At 39.2% G+C, this 17,104-nt stretch overlaps 1 protein-coding gene across 2 annotated transcripts in view; it reads left to right on the plus strand.

Moving 5' to 3' along the window:
* The window catches only part of LOC137628858 (carnosine N-methyltransferase), a 56,278-nt gene extending 39,381 nt beyond the window's left edge, over positions 1 to 16,897 (plus strand). For both annotated transcript variants that reach the window (XM_068360107.1, XM_068360108.1), the window contains exons 7-9: positions 281 to 389; positions 7,886 to 8,010; positions 13,291 to 16,897. In XM_068360107.1, coding sequence (XP_068216208.1) covers positions 281 to 389; positions 7,886 to 8,010; positions 13,291 to 13,392 — 336 coding nt within the window. In that variant the 3' untranslated portion in view covers positions 13,393 to 16,897. The remainder of the gene's footprint in view (positions 1 to 280; positions 390 to 7,885; positions 8,011 to 13,290) is intronic.
* The last annotated feature ends 207 nt before the right edge of the window (positions 16,898 to 17,104 follow it).

Here is a 17,104-nt window from a genome sequence, read left to right on the forward strand (position 1 = left end):
AATAGGTCTATCTGCAAAGTCATCAGCAGCCAATGCCTGGCCCCCCTTGGTCCTAGCTTGGGTGGAGAGGGGCCTTGGTTGCTGATCATCATGTATATATGGTCAGTCTCTAGGGCATTGTCCTACTTGGTAGGGTAATATCACTGTCCCTTGCCTCTGCCATTCATGAGCAGACTTTAAACCTTTATAAACAATACTTATTTTACCTCTGTTTTTATATCTTTTACTTATTTTACCTCTTTCATATCCTTAGCAATACTTATTCAACTGCTTTTTTCAGATTTATACTGTGGCCAACTCGTGGGATTGCGTCGCAACTTCTTTCTTCATCGACTGTGCCAACAACATTGTAGGCTTCATCGAAACCATATACAAGATTCTCAAGCCAGGTAGGTCAGGTAGATGATTTGCATTCACCATTGTTTTATTAGGGGGTGCTAGGCACTGTGGTCGGCTATTACTCCTTGAAGATAAAGCCAGTTTGCATGCATGAAATGTTGGTTGCTATGCAAATTGCTAGAGCTACTGCCATTACCTGAAATGCAACATAGAAAGTGTTTTTGTAATAGCTACAGTAGTAAATCCAATTGTAACACATTGCTTCATCCAAAATTACAGAATGTTCTCCCTTTTGAAAATCGCACCAGTATGTAATTGTATTTAAATTACTTCAACGACAAATCATAATAATAATTATTATTTATTATTATTGTTGTTATTATTATTATTATTATTATTTTTTAAATATACTTACCCGGTGAATATATAGCTGCAACTCTGTTGCTCGACAGACAAAAAACTGTACAAAAAACTCGCCAGCGATCGCTACACAGGTTGCGGGTGTGCCCATCAGCGCCAACTGTCGGCCAGATACCATACTCAATGTAAACAAAGACTCAATTTCTTCTCTGTCGACGTGTCGACAAGACGTACTTTTACTCGCTGTAGAACCTGGAGTTTTCTCAACATATTTGGTGAAGTACTTCATTTTGGTTTGAGCTTTCACAGTGCAGGTGTTTTATCTTCATCTTAAATCTTGAACTCGTTTTGGATAGATTTAATTTTTGGTGACAAAGAGAGTATGGACTTTCTTTGACTTTTAAATGGCCGACCCTTCCCTTAGACGGAAGTGTGTTTAGGCTTTTAGTAATTATCTTATCACGTTATAATTTAATTATAGATTTTCCTCTATATATTTTATATCTCACCGCCTTTATTAGGCCTCTTCGATTAACTTTCCATTTATAATAAACATAAAAAATAAATTTTAATGTTTTGTTTATATGCGACCTTTCCTGAGAGTAGGCGGTCCTAACTTGGAAACCGAAGTTAATCAACGTTGAGCCCTTTCAATCGTACTTAGCTTTTAAAGAGCTAATGATTTAAAACTTTTTAAATGAATATTTTTAATAAATATTTTATGAAAGAATTTCTTTGAATAGTCTTCGTACTGTTTTCAAAGATGAACTAACGTTTAGTTTATTTATGCTACGCAGTTTGCGCTCTATCGTTACGATAGAGAGAGAGAGTATCACGGTTTCACTTTGCAGAAAGAGTAAATCGATTCTGACGTTTTGTTCATTCTTCTTTCAAAGCTTAAATGTTTTAAATTCTATTTTAAAGGAACTTTTTAATTGAAAAACCTTTCAGTTTTTTCCTTTGGTCAAATAACATGTTTTTTTGACGAAATGTAATTGGGCTCTTCTCTTAGGTGCGAAATCAAGAGAGAAAGAGAGAGAGATAGAGACGGAGGGAGAGAGAGGAGAGAAAACGTTCCGTTCAAGCGGGTAACGTTCTCGAGTTACTCTCGTCCCTAGTCTCTGTACGGGAGAAAGGATAAAACGTTTTTAGTTTTATTCTCGTCCCCAGGCAATGTACGGTGAGAGATTGTAAACGTAGTTTTGAATGAACTAGTGTTTCTTCTCTTCCCCAACCACTGATTTTTTTTTTTATCTTAAAAGATGTTTACTGTTTTTTTGCTGGTATTAATGTGCTTGCATTATACGACTGATTTCGCATTTACTACCTTTTGATGAGGGTAGAATTGCGTGCTTCAGGTAGAAATCAGTAAAAGTTTCGATTTCAGTGAATTAAGTGCAAAACAGAAAATCGTAGTGATAAAGTGATATTGCGCAAAGTGTTACAGTGTTGCGTCCGAGGGTTCGTCTGTTCGTGCCTGTCGTTCACCTAGTCCGGGACCTCTTGCAAGCTCCCAAGCCCAGGGGAGAAGTAATGTCGAACGACTTATGGGTTCGAGAGGCCTTGATCAGCGAACAGACTTTTCCCTCTATGGTATCGGGTGTATCTTACCAAGATCTCCCCTACCATAAGGCGAGAGAGACAATTTTCTCCTCGTCATCCGAAGGCTTTTCGCACAAGAAACCTGAAACAAGGTTTCGAGGCCCTTAAGTGAAAGTCAGTCCTTTCAGGACAGGTCCAGCGTCCTGGTTGCAGCCATTAGGACAGCTCTGACCCTATGCAGTCATCGGAAAACTGCTCGCCGCCTAACAAAAGCGTAACACAGACTCCGAGAGTCTTTTTTGTTGGCAAAGTGTTGCGGTCACAGACGTTACCCTCGTCTCTTACCGCAACCATTTCCGTGGATCCTTAATGGGTTGTACGGCAAGACATGCAGAATATGCTTGCCTCCCTTATGGAAGACTATTCTGCCGATTAGTCCGTTGAGCCTAGCCGTTTATCTCATCGAGATCCTGGCTGTCAGCCAACCTAACGTTCCTTTGTGCTTCCTGTTGACGTTGGCGTAGCTAATTCACGTCAATCAGGTTGTTTAGAACCACACTCGATGCGATCTCGTGTGGATTTTCAGCCACATTTGGACGTTAGGCCACTTGCTGATGCTCCTGTTGACGTTCAGGACGTTCGCTAACAATCGGAGTTGACTTGTTTTAACGCTGTGCGTCAACCTCCGCATTCTAGAGTCGTTTTGACTGCTCATTCTAGGCAGTCAAAGCAGTCTCGAGTGGACGCTGTGCGTCCTCACGCACCTGTTGTTGTTGACAGTTCACAGACTGTCAAGCAGTTACATGACGTTGCGTCCTGGTCTCTCGCACCTGTTGTTGTTGACAGTTCATAGACTGTCAAGCAGTTACATGACGTTGCGTCCTGGTCCGCTACTAATGCACCAGTGCGTGTGGACTCTGCTTGTAAAGCATTGCCACCACGGTAGGTCTCTCCCTTGCTTGAGACTCGGCTATTATCGGACAAGGTTCCTTTAGATGAGGAAGTTGCTGTTCCCCCTCTTACTGATATTCCCTTGAGGACTCTGTCAGACGGAGAGGAGCCTAAAGCTGCTTAGCCCTCTATGGACTTTAATTAAATCATGCTGATTTTTAAGGATCTTTGTCCAGATCTTTTTGTAACCGCTGCTCCTCGTTCGCCTAAACGTCAGAGCTTACACTAGGCCTAGCTACTTCGAAGCCGTTGTTTATAAGCTAGTGCTCTCTCGCTCTCCTAGAGAGCTTTACGTTTGCTAGGCGACTGGTTTATCACCAGGAGGAGTTTGGGGGATACAGCCTTTGCTTTCCCTTCTTTTAAACTGGCTTACGAGCCTTTGAAGTTTTGCTATACATTATGTCATGCATAAACAAGGCTTTCAGGGATGGAAAGCGGTACCGCCTCAGTCGCTAACCCCGTCTGTTGCCGCACCTGCTCCCGTAGACCCTAAATGGGCTTTGCTGCAAGACATGCAGTCCAAGCTTGCGTCCTTGATGGAGGACTTTAATGCGGAGAAGGTTGCTGCTGAACCTTCTGGCCAACAACCTTCCAAGCGGTCGGTTGTGCGCCCTGTTGACGCTGAGGTAACCTTCTCGCGTCTACCAGTTGAGGTGGTTCATCCACCGATGCGACCCAGTGTGGGTTGCCAGCCGCACGTTGACGTTAAGCGACGCTCGGAGGTGGTTGTTGACGTTCAGGACGTTCAACAACCCGGTATGGTGTTGACTGCACAACCCAGACGGTCTAGACAGTCTCGGGTGGACGCTGTGCGTCCTCGCGCACCCATGGTTGTTGACAGTTCACAGACTGTGCAGCAGTTCCATGACGTTGCGTCCGGCTCCGTCACGCATGCACCAGTGCGACCGGACTCAGCGAGCCAGACGTTGCCCACTCCGTTGCCGTTTCCTCATCAGTTTTCGGATGAGGAACTATCTGATGAGGACGTTGCTGAACAACAAGACGATCAGCCCCCAGAATAGATCAAGCCCTGCTATCCATCCAGAAGATGCTGAAGAAGGAACGCTGCTCTGTCAGGCAGTGGATGAGTCTGGTAGGGACGCTGTCATCCCTGGAACAGTTTGTATCACTAGGAAGACTACACCTCCGTCCTCTTCAATACCATCTGGCTTTTCACTGGAAAAAGGACAAGACGCTAGAAGCGGTCTCGATCCCGATTTCCGGAAAGATAAAGTCTTGTCTGACTTGGTGGAAGGACAATATCAACCTAAGAGAGGGTCTTCCCCTGGCTGTTCAGACTCCCCACCACGTTCTCTTCTCGGACGCATCGGACTTGGGCTGGGGCGTCGCGCCCCAGCCCAAGTCCGATGCGTCCGGACGGTCGGGAATGCTCAGGTCTGTGGAACTCGAGTCAGAGGAGCATGCATATCAACTGCAAGGAGCTGTTGGCAGTTCATCTGGCCTTGAAAAGCTTCGAGTATCTCCTTCGAGGCAAAGTGGTGGAAGTAAACTCGGACAACACCACGGCCTTGGCGTACATCTCCAAACAAGGAGGTACCCACTCACTGACGTTGTACGAGATCGCAAGGGACCTGCTCATCTGGTCAAAGGTCAAGACATCTCCCTAGTAACGAGGTTCATCCAAGGCGACTTGAACGTCATAGCAGATTGTCTCAGTCGGAAAGGGCAAGTAATTCCAACCGAATGGACCCTCCACAAGGATGTGTGCAAGAGACTTTGGGCCACTTGGGGTCAACCAACCATAGATCTCTTTGCAACCTCGCTGACCAAGAGGCTTCCAATCTATTGCTCCCCAGTCCCGGACCCAGCAGCAATACATATAGATGCCTTCCTCCTAGATTGGTCACATCTGGATCTCTACGCATTCCCACCATTCAAGATTGTCAACAAGGTACTGCAGAAGTTCGCCTCTCACGAAGGGACAAGGTTGACGTTAGTTGCTCCCCTCTGGCCCGCGAGAGAATGGTTCACCGAGGTACTTCGATGGTTAGTAGACGTTCCCAGAAGTCTTCCTCTAAGGGTAGACCTTCTACGTCAGCCACACGTAAAGAAGGTACACCAAAGCCTCCACGCTCTTCGTCTGACTGCCTTCAGACTATCGAAAGACTCGAGAGCTAGAGGCTTTTCGAAGGAGGCAGCCAGTGCGATTGCTAGAGCAAGGAGAGCGTCTACCATTAGAGTCTACCAATCGAAGTGGGAAGTCTTCCGAGACTGGTGCAAGTCAGTTTCTGTATCCTCGACCAGTACCTCTGTAGCTCAAATAGCTGATTTTCTCTTATACCTGAGAAAAGGACGATCCCTTTCAGCTCCCACTATCAAGGGCTACAGAAGCATGTTGGCATCGGTCTTCCGGCATAGAGGCTTAGATCTTTCCAACAATAAAGATCTGCAAGACCTCCTTAAGTCTTTTGAGACCACCAAGGAGCGTCGTTTGGCTACCCCTGGATGGAATTTAGACGTGGTACTAAGATTCCTCATGTCAGACAGGTTTGAGCCGTTACAATCAGCCTCCCTGAAAGATCTCACTCTTAAGACTCTTTTCCTGGTATGCTTAGCTTCGGCTAAAAGAGTCAGTGAGATTCATGCCTTCAGCAAGAACATTGGATTTTCGTCGGAAAAAGCTACTTGTTCGCTGCAACTTGGTTTTCTAGCCAAAAATGAGCTGCCTTCTCGGCCTTGGCCTAAATCTTTCGATATTCCCAGCTTATCGGAGATCGTAGGCAATGAACTAGAAAGAGTCTTATGCCCTGTTAGAGCTCTTAAGTTCTATTTAAAGCGCAATAAACCTTTACGAGGCCAATCTGAAGCTTTATGGTGTTCAGTTAAGAAACCATCCTTGCCTATGTCAAAGAATGCTTTGTCATACTTTATCAGATTGCTAATACGAGAAGCTCATTCACATCTGAGTGAGGAAGACCGAGCTTTGCTTAAAGTGAAGACGCACGAAGTTAGAGCTGTAGCAACTTCCGTGGCCTTTAAGCAAAATAGATCTCTGCAAAGTATAATGGACGCAACCTATTGGAGAAGCAAGTCAGTGTTCGCGTCATTTTACTTGAAAGATGTCCAATCTCTTTACGAGAACTGCTACACACTGGGACCATTCGTAGCAGCGAGTGCAGTAGTGGGTGAGGGCTCAACCACTACAATTCCCTAATTCCATATCCTTTTAATCTGTCTCTTGAAATGTTTTTAATGTTGTTTTTATGGGTTGTCCGGAAGGCTAAGAAGCCTTTCGCATCCTGGTTGATTTGGCGGGTGGTCAAAGTCATTTCTTGAGAGCGCCCAGATTAGGGGTTTGATGAGGTCCTGTTGTATGGGTTGCAGCCCTTGATACTTCAGCTCCTAGGGGTCTGTCAGCATCCTAAGAGGATCGCGAGGCTCCGTAAGGAAGACGTACTTATAAGGCAGAGTAATCGTCTAAGTCGACTTCCTTACCAGGTACCTATTTATTTTGTTTTTGTTATATTGATAACTTCTAAAATGAAATAAAAACTCTTAGCTCATAAGATGTAAACATATTTAACTGGTCTCTACCCACCACCCTGGGTGTGAATCAGCTATTTATTCACCGGCTAAGTTAAATATTTAAAAATGATATTTTAATTATAAAATAAATTTTTGAATATACTTACCCGGTGAATATATAAATTAAACGACCCTCCCTTCCTCCCCAATAGAGACGCAGTGGGATGAGAAGAAATTGAGTCTTTGTTTACATTGAGTATGGTATCTGGCCGACAGTTGGCGCTGATGGGCACACCCGCAACCTGTGTAGCGATCGCTGGCGAGTTTTTTGTACAGTTTTTTGTCTGTCGAGCAACAGAGTTGCAGCTATATATTCACCGGGTAAGTATATTCAAAAATTTATTTTATAATTAAAATATCATATTATTATTATTATTATTATTATTGCTATTAATATTATTAGTACTAGCTAAGCTACAACCTTTGTTAGAAAAGCAGAACGATATAAGCCCAAGGGCTCCAACGGGGAAAAAGCGCCCAGTGAAGAAAAGAAACAAGAAAATAAATAAAGTACAGGAGAAGTAATGATCAATAACTAACTACAAGAGAAGTAATGGACAATTAGAATAAACTATTTTAAGAACAGTAACTTAAAGTAGATCTTTCATATATAAACTTTAAAATCTTCAAAAAAAAAAAACAAGATGAAGAGAAATAAGATAGAATCGTGTGCCTGAGTGTACTCTTAAGCAATAGAACTCTACCCCTTTGAATTCTGTAATACATTCTCAGTAGAGGCAAATGTAATCACTGTACTTCAAAAGTTCAAACTTGCAGCAAATGTTTTTTATGTGGAACAGGCTGACATAATTCTTTTTATAGTCTATAAATGAATTATGTGTTTTAATGTTGTTAACGTTTTTTTAAATATATTAATTTTTCATTGCTTCTTATATCATTTATGTATTTCTTTGTTTCCTCTCTTCACTGGGCTGTTTTTTCCTCTTGGAGCCCTTGGGCTTATAGCGTCTTGCTTTTCCAATTAGGGTTGTAGCTTGGCTAGTAATGATAATGATAATAATAGGACTTCTGTTAGCGAGTGAATGGCATTATATCTGGGAACATGTATTATCTACATAAACCTAGAGTTCTGATGCTTATTACTGTATCAAACTATATGTAAATATTTTTTTATTTGCTTTGCCAGGCGGCTATTGGGTCAACCTAGGTCCACTACTGTATCATTTTGAAGAGCAGCCCGAGGAACCCTCGATAGAACTGAGCTACGAGGAAGTCAGGAACATCGTCGAGGGGATTGGATTCGAAATTACTGTAGGTTACGCATGTAAAGACAGTCTCTCTCTCTCTCTCTCTCTCTCTCTCTCTCTCTCTCTCTCTCTCTCTCTCTCTCTCTCTCTCTCTCTCTCTCTCTCTCTCTCTCACCAGATGTATTCACTGAATATGAATGGCCCACTATATTCCAATATTTGCTAGTTAACGGTCCGTGCGTAAACTATATGTTTTTTGTGTTTGCACAATCTTAAGCTTTGCAAGGAGGTCCCATTTTTAGTTAAAGCTATAATGTCCTTTTTAAACCAAAGTCAAATTTTGAAATAAGGTATATGTAGGAATTTATTATTTTAATTAATTGCAATATGCAATGGAAGATGAAATATCATTGGGAGGAGATGGGATTAATGAGGTAGAATCATTTAAATATTTAGGAACTATGATCTCTAATACAGGGTCTTTAGAATTAGAGTTTAGTGAAAGATTGGAAAAGAAAATCAGACAATGGCAAGGTTAAATCAAATTTGGAAATAAAATTGCCTGAAATTACACACAAAAATCAGGCTATATATCAGTTTAGTGAGATCGGTGTTACTGTATGGACATGAGTCATGGTATGACAATGAAACAATATCCAACAGATTTTGTAGATTTGAGAACAAAGCCCTCAGAAGGAAATTGGAAGTTGAATGGCAGGACAGGATTAGAAATGAGACTATAAGAGAGATTACTCGAGTGCCATATATGGATGAGATCATGGTGAGGGGGAGATGGTTTGGTCATGCTCTTCACACTCCCCAAGAGAGATTAGCGCACCAAAAATTTCAACCGGGCTCCACAAGGCACTAGAAGAGTGGGAAGACCTAGACCTACATGGCTGAGGACTACAAAGCATGAAGTAGGAGAGGACGATTGGAGAAGTATTTATTTAAAAGCTCAAGATAGAGGTGACTGGCGAAATCTAACTGATGCCCTTTGCGACAGGCATAGGAGGAGATGATGATGATGATATTCTTTCTCACTTTTTTAGGGTCGGGCCGAGAAGTTTTCTATGGTTATTGTTTATGACTTCTCTTCTCAAGAGAATTAGTGGCATCTTGCTGACCGCTGTTGAAGCGAGATAATGATTTGTAACAGTATGCATGTTTTGTTGCAACTAGTTAGGCAAGAATGTAGGATATAAAGTTTTACTGTAGGAATGTAACAACTACAGTTTTTTTTATTGATAAACAACCTTTTTAATCCATGAAAGATCTGATATAGATATGATCCACCAGTAGTAATCCTGGAATTCTCATAGCTGTTAGCTGAGTCCTGTAACTTTGAGAGTAAGTGGTCTAGAAAATGTAACGCCAGACCTGAGCATGACTCTTTGGTTTTCAAGAGTTATTGGACAGTCATTTCAACCCATATATGAAGCCATGTATTTCAAGAGTTTTCTTTGAAATATATTTTATGTATTTGTACTCTCTTGACTTAATAAGCAAGCATACCTTAAAAGTTTATTGCCATTTGTTTCCACATAAAAAGCTAGAGAATGTTTAGCCCCAAATTCTTTTAAGAAGACCCATCTCCTGGGTGTTGTAGGTACACAATTTTTAGCCTGAGTAGTATAGTTTGATATGCCCCAACAAATGATTCCCCTGAAGAAAGGAAAGATGAATACTATGAAGAACTGCATAGTGTAATAGATGAGATCCCAGAGAGAGATATGAAAATTGTGATTGGCGACTTCAATGCTAAAGTTGGAAGGAATAATCAAGGGATATAGAATTTGATGGGTGTCGATGGTCTTGGTGAAGTTGCAAAAGAAAATGTAGCACATTTCTGTTCAGAAAACAATCTTGTCATTGGAGATACTCTTTTTCAACACAAGAACATCCACAAGTATATATGGGCTTCACTATGTGACAATTACAAAAATCAAATAGATCACATTGCCATAAATAAAGAGAGAAGGACTCTGAGAAATGTAAGAAGCTATAGAGGTGCAGATATTGATAGTGATCACCAGGTCCTCATTGCCACACTGAAATTCAAACTGAAAGCACCCAACAGAAAGGTAAATAGAATACCTAGGTTTGATACAACTAAGCTTTTAGAAGAAGAGCACAGAGAAACATTTGCAATTGAATGTAGAAATTGATTTTCAGTCTTAGAGACTTAAGAGACGAAGAGCTAACAATTAACGAAGAATGGTGTGATTTTAAGAACAAATATCAGTCAGTTGGTAGTGAAGTCTTGGAACACGCAGTTGCAAGGAGAAAGCCTTGAATATCAAATGATACTTGGGATACTATAAAAAGGAGACAAAAGAAAACAGAAATTGATTGGTGAAAGTTTTCGAGGAAGTAATTAAAAATGTGAGGTAGAGCATGTTAAGTATTCAAGTATTGACAGTGAAAGTCAAAAGATAAGCTAGGAATGACTGGAGAGAATATGTAGACAGTAGAGCAGGTGAGGCTGACAAAGCTATGAATTCAGGAAGTGTCTATGGTATAAGAATTGCTCTGAATTAATGAAATCTCGACTGGGGCAAAAAAAAAAAATGCATATACCCATCAAAAAGAGAGATGGACCAGTTATAACAACAGAAGATGAAGAAAGACAACGTTGGATGTAACACTTTAATGAGGTTATGAATAGGAGATATGTAGGGAATAATTTGATTGGGATACCTGAAGCTGATGAAGACCTTGACGTGAACACAAATGAATTCAGTGTGTTTGAAGTGGAAACTACCTTCAAAACACTAAAGAGATGGAAAGCCACTGGATACTATGGAGTAACTGCCGAGAGGAAAATGAAGGGACTCCCAGACTACTTACAAGATTATTTTGTAGAATGTGGCATGAAGAAGAAAAACCTGATGAATGGGAGTTAGGAGTGTTGGCAAAAATGGCAAAAAAAGGAGACTTGACTTATTGCAATAATTACAGAGGCATAACACTTACATCAGTTGTCATAAAAATATATAGTATGCTTATTCTAAAGAGACTGGAGAGAAAGATTCATGAAAAGCTGAGAGATGAACAAGCAGGATTTAGAAAAGGTAGAAGTTGCACTGACCAAATTTTTATTTTGAGACGTACAGCAGTGCATAGAATATAGGAATCCCCTGTTGATGGCATTTGTGAGCTATGAAAAAGCCTTTGATAGTGTGCACCGGCCAATTTAGTGGAGAGTCCTGCGTTATTATGGAATTCCTCCTAAAAATGTAAATTTGATTAAGTCTTCATGAGCATAGCAAGTACAAAGTTAATGTTAATGGAGTCTTATTAAATGAATTTCGTAGAACAGTCTTAGAAGGTGGAGAAGGATTGGACTGGATTGGTGATAGGAATTTAGCAGACCTAGAGTATGCTGATGGTGCTGTCCTTGTTATCAGAACGCTACAAGGATTTGCAATGCTTGCTCACCAGAATGCATGAAATATCACACGAGATTAGGCTGAAGATAAAGAGAAGAAAGACAGATGATGAGAACAGAGTATGCGATGGAAGATGAAATATCATTGGAGGGAGAAAAGATCAATGAGGTAGAATCATTCAAGTATTTAGGAACTATGATCTCCAATACAGGGTCTTTAGAATTAAAGTTTAGTTAAAGATTGATAAACAAATCAGACAATGGCTAGGTTAAGTAAAATTTGGAAATCAAATCGCCTGAAATTACATAAACAGAAGAAGTCAGACTATATATCAGTTTAGTGAGATCGGTGTTACTCTATGAACATGAGTCATGGTATGACAATGAGACAATCTCCAATAGATTTAGTAGATTTGAGAACAAACCCCTCAGAAGGAAATTGGGAGTTGAATAGCAGGACAGGATTAGAAATGAAACTAAGAATTATTACTCGAGTGCTATATGTGGATGAGATCATGATGAGGGGTAGATGGAGATGGTTTGGACATGCTCTTCGCACTCCTCAAGAGAGATTAGTTCGCCAAATTTTCAGCTGGGCTCCACAAGGCACTAGAAGAGTTGGAAGACCCAGATCTACATGGGTGAGGACTATGAAGTGCGAAGTAGATGATGAATGGAGAAGTATTTAATTGAAAGTTCAAGGTAGAGATGACCGGCGAAACCTAATCGAGGCCCTTTGCGTCAATAGGGTTAGGAGGAGATGATGATGATGATGTTACTTCCATTTTTGTTCCCCCTCTTCATTCTTTTTATCCAACCTCTTTTATCGTTAAATTTTTAATGCAACTGCATTATATTCCCACAGTTGCACCTTGGCAATGAATGGCCATACAGGTCGCTGCACCATATTCCATACATATTCATCTTTTTAACCCAGAATCCTCTTGATAATATTTTCAAGACCAGATCGTTCCACTGTTTCAATTTCAACTTGGTTGATGAGAGTTTAGAGTTTGAATATTTTGATTCAACTTGAGCATTTTGCCACAATATCCTTCTTTTCCTTTAATAATCTGTTTTTCAAACTAGGGTTGTAGTTTGACATGAAATGATAGCATTACTTGTTCTGTATATCAATTTTTTCCTGAATTTGTCGAAAAAAATGTACATAAAACCTTCAAAAGTAATTCTGGGTATGAATTTGATACTGTATGTATAGACACTACCATATTTTGATTTTTAAGATAATATCTTGTTCTGTATCTAAAGCATTCATTTTATAAACTTTAATATACAGTATGTCTCCATGTTTGTTTATTAAATGTGATTTTCAATTATTCGTAACCAATTCATTTCAAGTCTTAAACAACTGTTTTGAAAGACTACAAATGTTTGTGAAGCCAACCCCACAAAAGTCTGACATCTTGACTTATACAGCTGGACACAGGAGTTCCTGGTACATCACTCCAAAGAAGTGCACCCCATTACACCCTTACCTCATAGTGAGTAATGATAAAGGTAGTGTAGGGAGAGATGCCAGAGGTGGTGGGCGGGGCTAAACACAGGAACTTGCTACACAGTAAGGGTGTGGCTTGGTGCATTTCCTCAGAGTGAGGTGTACAGAAGGTCTCCAACTGAAAATAACAAAGATATAAGATAAACAAATACAGTAATAACACAATATTATATCATTTGATACAGTAAGCAAAATGACCTATGTGATAACCTGATATCTATTTCTTATGAAACATAACTATTTGCTGACTTTTGTAGCTGGAATTAATAGGCATGGGATTCAGGTTAGGCCTACCCTAGGCCAGAATTTAAAAAAATAAGACTTACAAACTGCTTCTTGGAACCAGTTAAGTTTGTAATGTTGAGGACCTTCTAATTCCTGTGTCCAACTTTACATGTTGATAACAGTTCCTTGATCAATTTTTTTTTTCTTTGCAGGTAGAGAAAACATCTTTGGAAACAACCTACACCCAAAACGTCAACTCCTTGATGCAGTACGGATACAGAAGCATTTTCTTCGTGGCCAAAAAGCCTTTGTAAGATTTCGCGGATTGTGCGTTCGAACGTAGCATTTGACAAACTTCTGGTCTTCAACTTTCTACCTCTGAGCGCACGATTGGATGTGACGATGGATTCAACGTACAACTGAAGTGATGCAGATAAAATGAAAATTGTTTCACGAGGGGAGCGACCGAGATTTTTCTTTCTGTAGAGTAGTCTGTATAAACAGAATGCCCTGGCATTCATAGAATTACTCGACTAGATATTCTGTTTTGCGCAGAACAGCCGGGTCTACCGAGAGACCTACGCAACTGTTTAGGCAACTGTGTTTGAATATATTTTCAGCTATTATCAGTGGCTTAGATTTTTCTATTTTCTATATGAAGCATATGACAAATTTCATCTTGTAGCCTTAAGTAAGAAGATGTAATTGTCTCCTATAATGAACATCAATTTTGGCCTTCAAACTTTCATAGTCTTTAATCTTAGCTTCATTGTTTGTCATTATGCTTATGGAATGCAAGAGATTTGATGTTTGGAAATGCCAAGGTTCGCTGTCACGAAATTCGTTGGAACAAATTAGAAAATACGGTATGGATTCATTTTGTTGGTTTATATATTATGTATAAGTAAGAATTCCTGTACATGTACTGAATGTTTCTCTGTTACAATCTGTTGTAGTGAAGCTAATATCTTTCATTATGAACTCATTGCACCTAATGATTTGAGAGAAGGTCATGAAATTGTTTCCTTGCTTTTTGTCAGCGCTGGATCAAACCCTTTCATGAATAGGTTACCAAGTTAAGTTGGGTCAAAGGCCGCTGTGTTCTTTATCCGAAAGAGACTTAAATTTGTGCGGTCTCCTGATTTATTATAATGGTTGTAAGCATAGGAACTGTATCCTCCTCTTGTGTAAGTGTAAATTTGTGTAAGTATTAATAATTTCAAGAAAATTTAAATTTATCCGACTAATCAATGGTTCTCGTAGTACTTGACATCTTTTCTAAGAAAGCTGTTATCTCTTAACAGTCTCCTAAAGAAAATATATCAATATAATTTTCTTTGCCATAATATATTCCTTTACAGAACTTAGTAGGAGTTCAAATGAAAAAATCCTAATAGATTTCAAGGAATTATTTATCCTTGGGTTACCCAAAATACATTAAATGTATATTTGTATCCTATTGAATTTGAATTTTAAAACCAATGTTATGGTAAGTTAGTGTGCCCCCACCAAATTGAAATCCTAGCTTTAAAAAGCAAAAATAATAATTATAAGAATAATTTCATGTTTCCCAACGAATTTAGATATTTATGTGAGATTATCCAAGAATTACATTGTATTCTTGATGCTGTGTAGATTGAACCAAAAAACCTATTTGTTTTAGTGGCAGAAGCCAGAGTCCCAAAGTACAATACGCATTTCTAATTCATTTGTTATTGTGGAGTTGAGTGGGATGGATAAGTAAATAAATCCAGGTACTCTTATTTATTAACTACTGTATCAAAAGTTTTTGTAATTAATGTTACAGTTAATCTCCAGATGCCACAAGTTTCTTTCATGCTCAGATGCACAAAGATTTTAATTTTTCTCTTAGGAATACAGTTTCTAAAAACTTTCAAAGCCGTCTACAAATGAGTCGATCTTAAAGTGATGGGGAATTCTGACTTGCAGAGGACTTGATCTCAAATGAGGAGGAAGCAAAAGGGGGAAAGAAAAGTCCTTGTGAACAAGTTTCGCCCTGTGATTCTCCAGCTGCTTGGCTTTCGGCTTGTTTAATGATTTGTTTCCTGCTCCCTTTTTGAGATTGACGTGATTTGGTTGTCCAGATTAAACGGCTTTTGAATAATAATATGCGTTGAAGTTACACTGTACAGAAGGTCCTCAACTTATGAACATTTGACTTGTAAACATTCGGAAATACTTACACAAAACCAACTGAAATCATAAATTTTAGATATTGTATCTAAAGTCTGTATAATTTGATAAGATAAAGAAATACTTTAATAAAAGAATATTGTATCAAAAGTCTGTATAATTTAATAAGATAAAGAAATACTGTAATAAAAGAATGTTGTATCATTCAATACAGTAAGCAAAACATCATGTGCAATAACCTGATATATCTTTATTATGAAATGGGATTATTTGTTGACTTTTGTAGCTCAAAATCCTAGGCATGGGGGTTCATGTTAGACCTACCCTAGGCCAAAATTAAACAACTTGCCTTACAAACAGTTTCTTGGAACCTATTAAGTTTGAAGGTTGAGGACCTCCTGTATTCATTATTGATTACTGAGGACCTCTTGTATTCATTATTGATTGCTGAGGACCTCTTGTATTCATTATTGATTGCTGAGGACCTCTTGTATTCATTATTGATTGCTGAGGACCTCCTGTATTCATTATTGATTGCTGAGGACCTCCTGTATTCATTATTGATTGCTGAGGACCTCTTGTATTCATTATTGATTGCTGAGGACCTCTTGTATTCATTATTGATTGCTGAGGACCTCCTGTATTCATTATTGATTGCTGAGGACCTCTTGTATTCATTATTGATTGCTGAGGACCTCTTGTATTCATTATTGATTGCTGAGGACCTCTTGTATTCATTATTGATTGCTGAGAACCTCTTGTATTCATTATTGATTGCTGAAGACCTCTTGTATTCATTATTGATTGCTGAGGACCTCTTGTATTCATTATTGATTGCTGAGGACCTCCTGTATTCGTTATTGAATGCTGCTGTAGGATTTGTAGCAACTGTACTAAAAGTCATAGTTATATAACTTTTTTGAGGTCCGAGAAGGATACGTTTCATGGTTTTGAATTGGTTTCGGCCTGTTTACGCTGTACATTTGGCCCTTAGCACTTGTAGGGGATAGGTGTCGGATATTTAAAAAAGTTACCATGTGCTGCCATCATAATTGTCTCAAAAACTTTATAAAAATGTAGTACTTACATTTTTTACGTCATATTTACTGTTTTGGGAACAGTTAAATACGCAACGATATGGGGTGACTACTGTGCTGCTATGGTAGCCATAGTATTTATAGTAAACAAATGGAAAAGCCTGTACAGTATTATTTTATGATCATGTAAGCAAAGCACTTAGGAAAATGTTTGTCAGGGTTACTGTATATTGTACCAACTGAATATTGAAATTTTAACAAATACTCCTGTTACCTGCCGTGTTCAAACGTTTATGTTATGTCAATAGAGACACGTGAATTGAGGGACATTGCCTGGTATGAGAAGATTGTACTTTCACCTTGTGATTTCTCTTTAGCCTAGATTTATTTTGAAACGTAGAAAGGTCAGAAATGCTATACTGTAGAATGCAGTTGTGAAATTTTTTTTGTCAACTTTCTTAACTTTTTATACAATCTTATGGTGCACTTTGAACTGGAATATACTAGTCTGTTAAGAGGAAGTGGTAGATACTTTACTATGATTCTCCTTGGGTCTTGTCGGCACTTTTGCCACGCCAGGTATACTTAATGTAGAAGGAGCCAATAAAAAATTTGTTATATTTGTGTATCTGTAGCGTTTTTGTTGTCCTATTTTAATCACCAAATGAATGGAAGCTTCTTTTATCCATTGTCATATTTTGTGTCTTAAGTTTTCATCCATTGTCATACAGGGTATTTTGTTTTGAAGTTTTCATCCATTGTTGTATGTTTTGTTGAAGTTTTCATTCATTGTCATACAGGGTATTTTGTTTTAAAGTTTTCCCCCTCTGTTGTA

The sequence above is a fragment of the Palaemon carinicauda genome, chromosome 36 (assembly GCF_036898095.1).
Source record: "Palaemon carinicauda isolate YSFRI2023 chromosome 36, ASM3689809v2, whole genome shotgun sequence".
Lineage (NCBI taxonomy): Eukaryota > Metazoa > Arthropoda > Malacostraca > Decapoda > Palaemonidae > Palaemon > Palaemon carinicauda.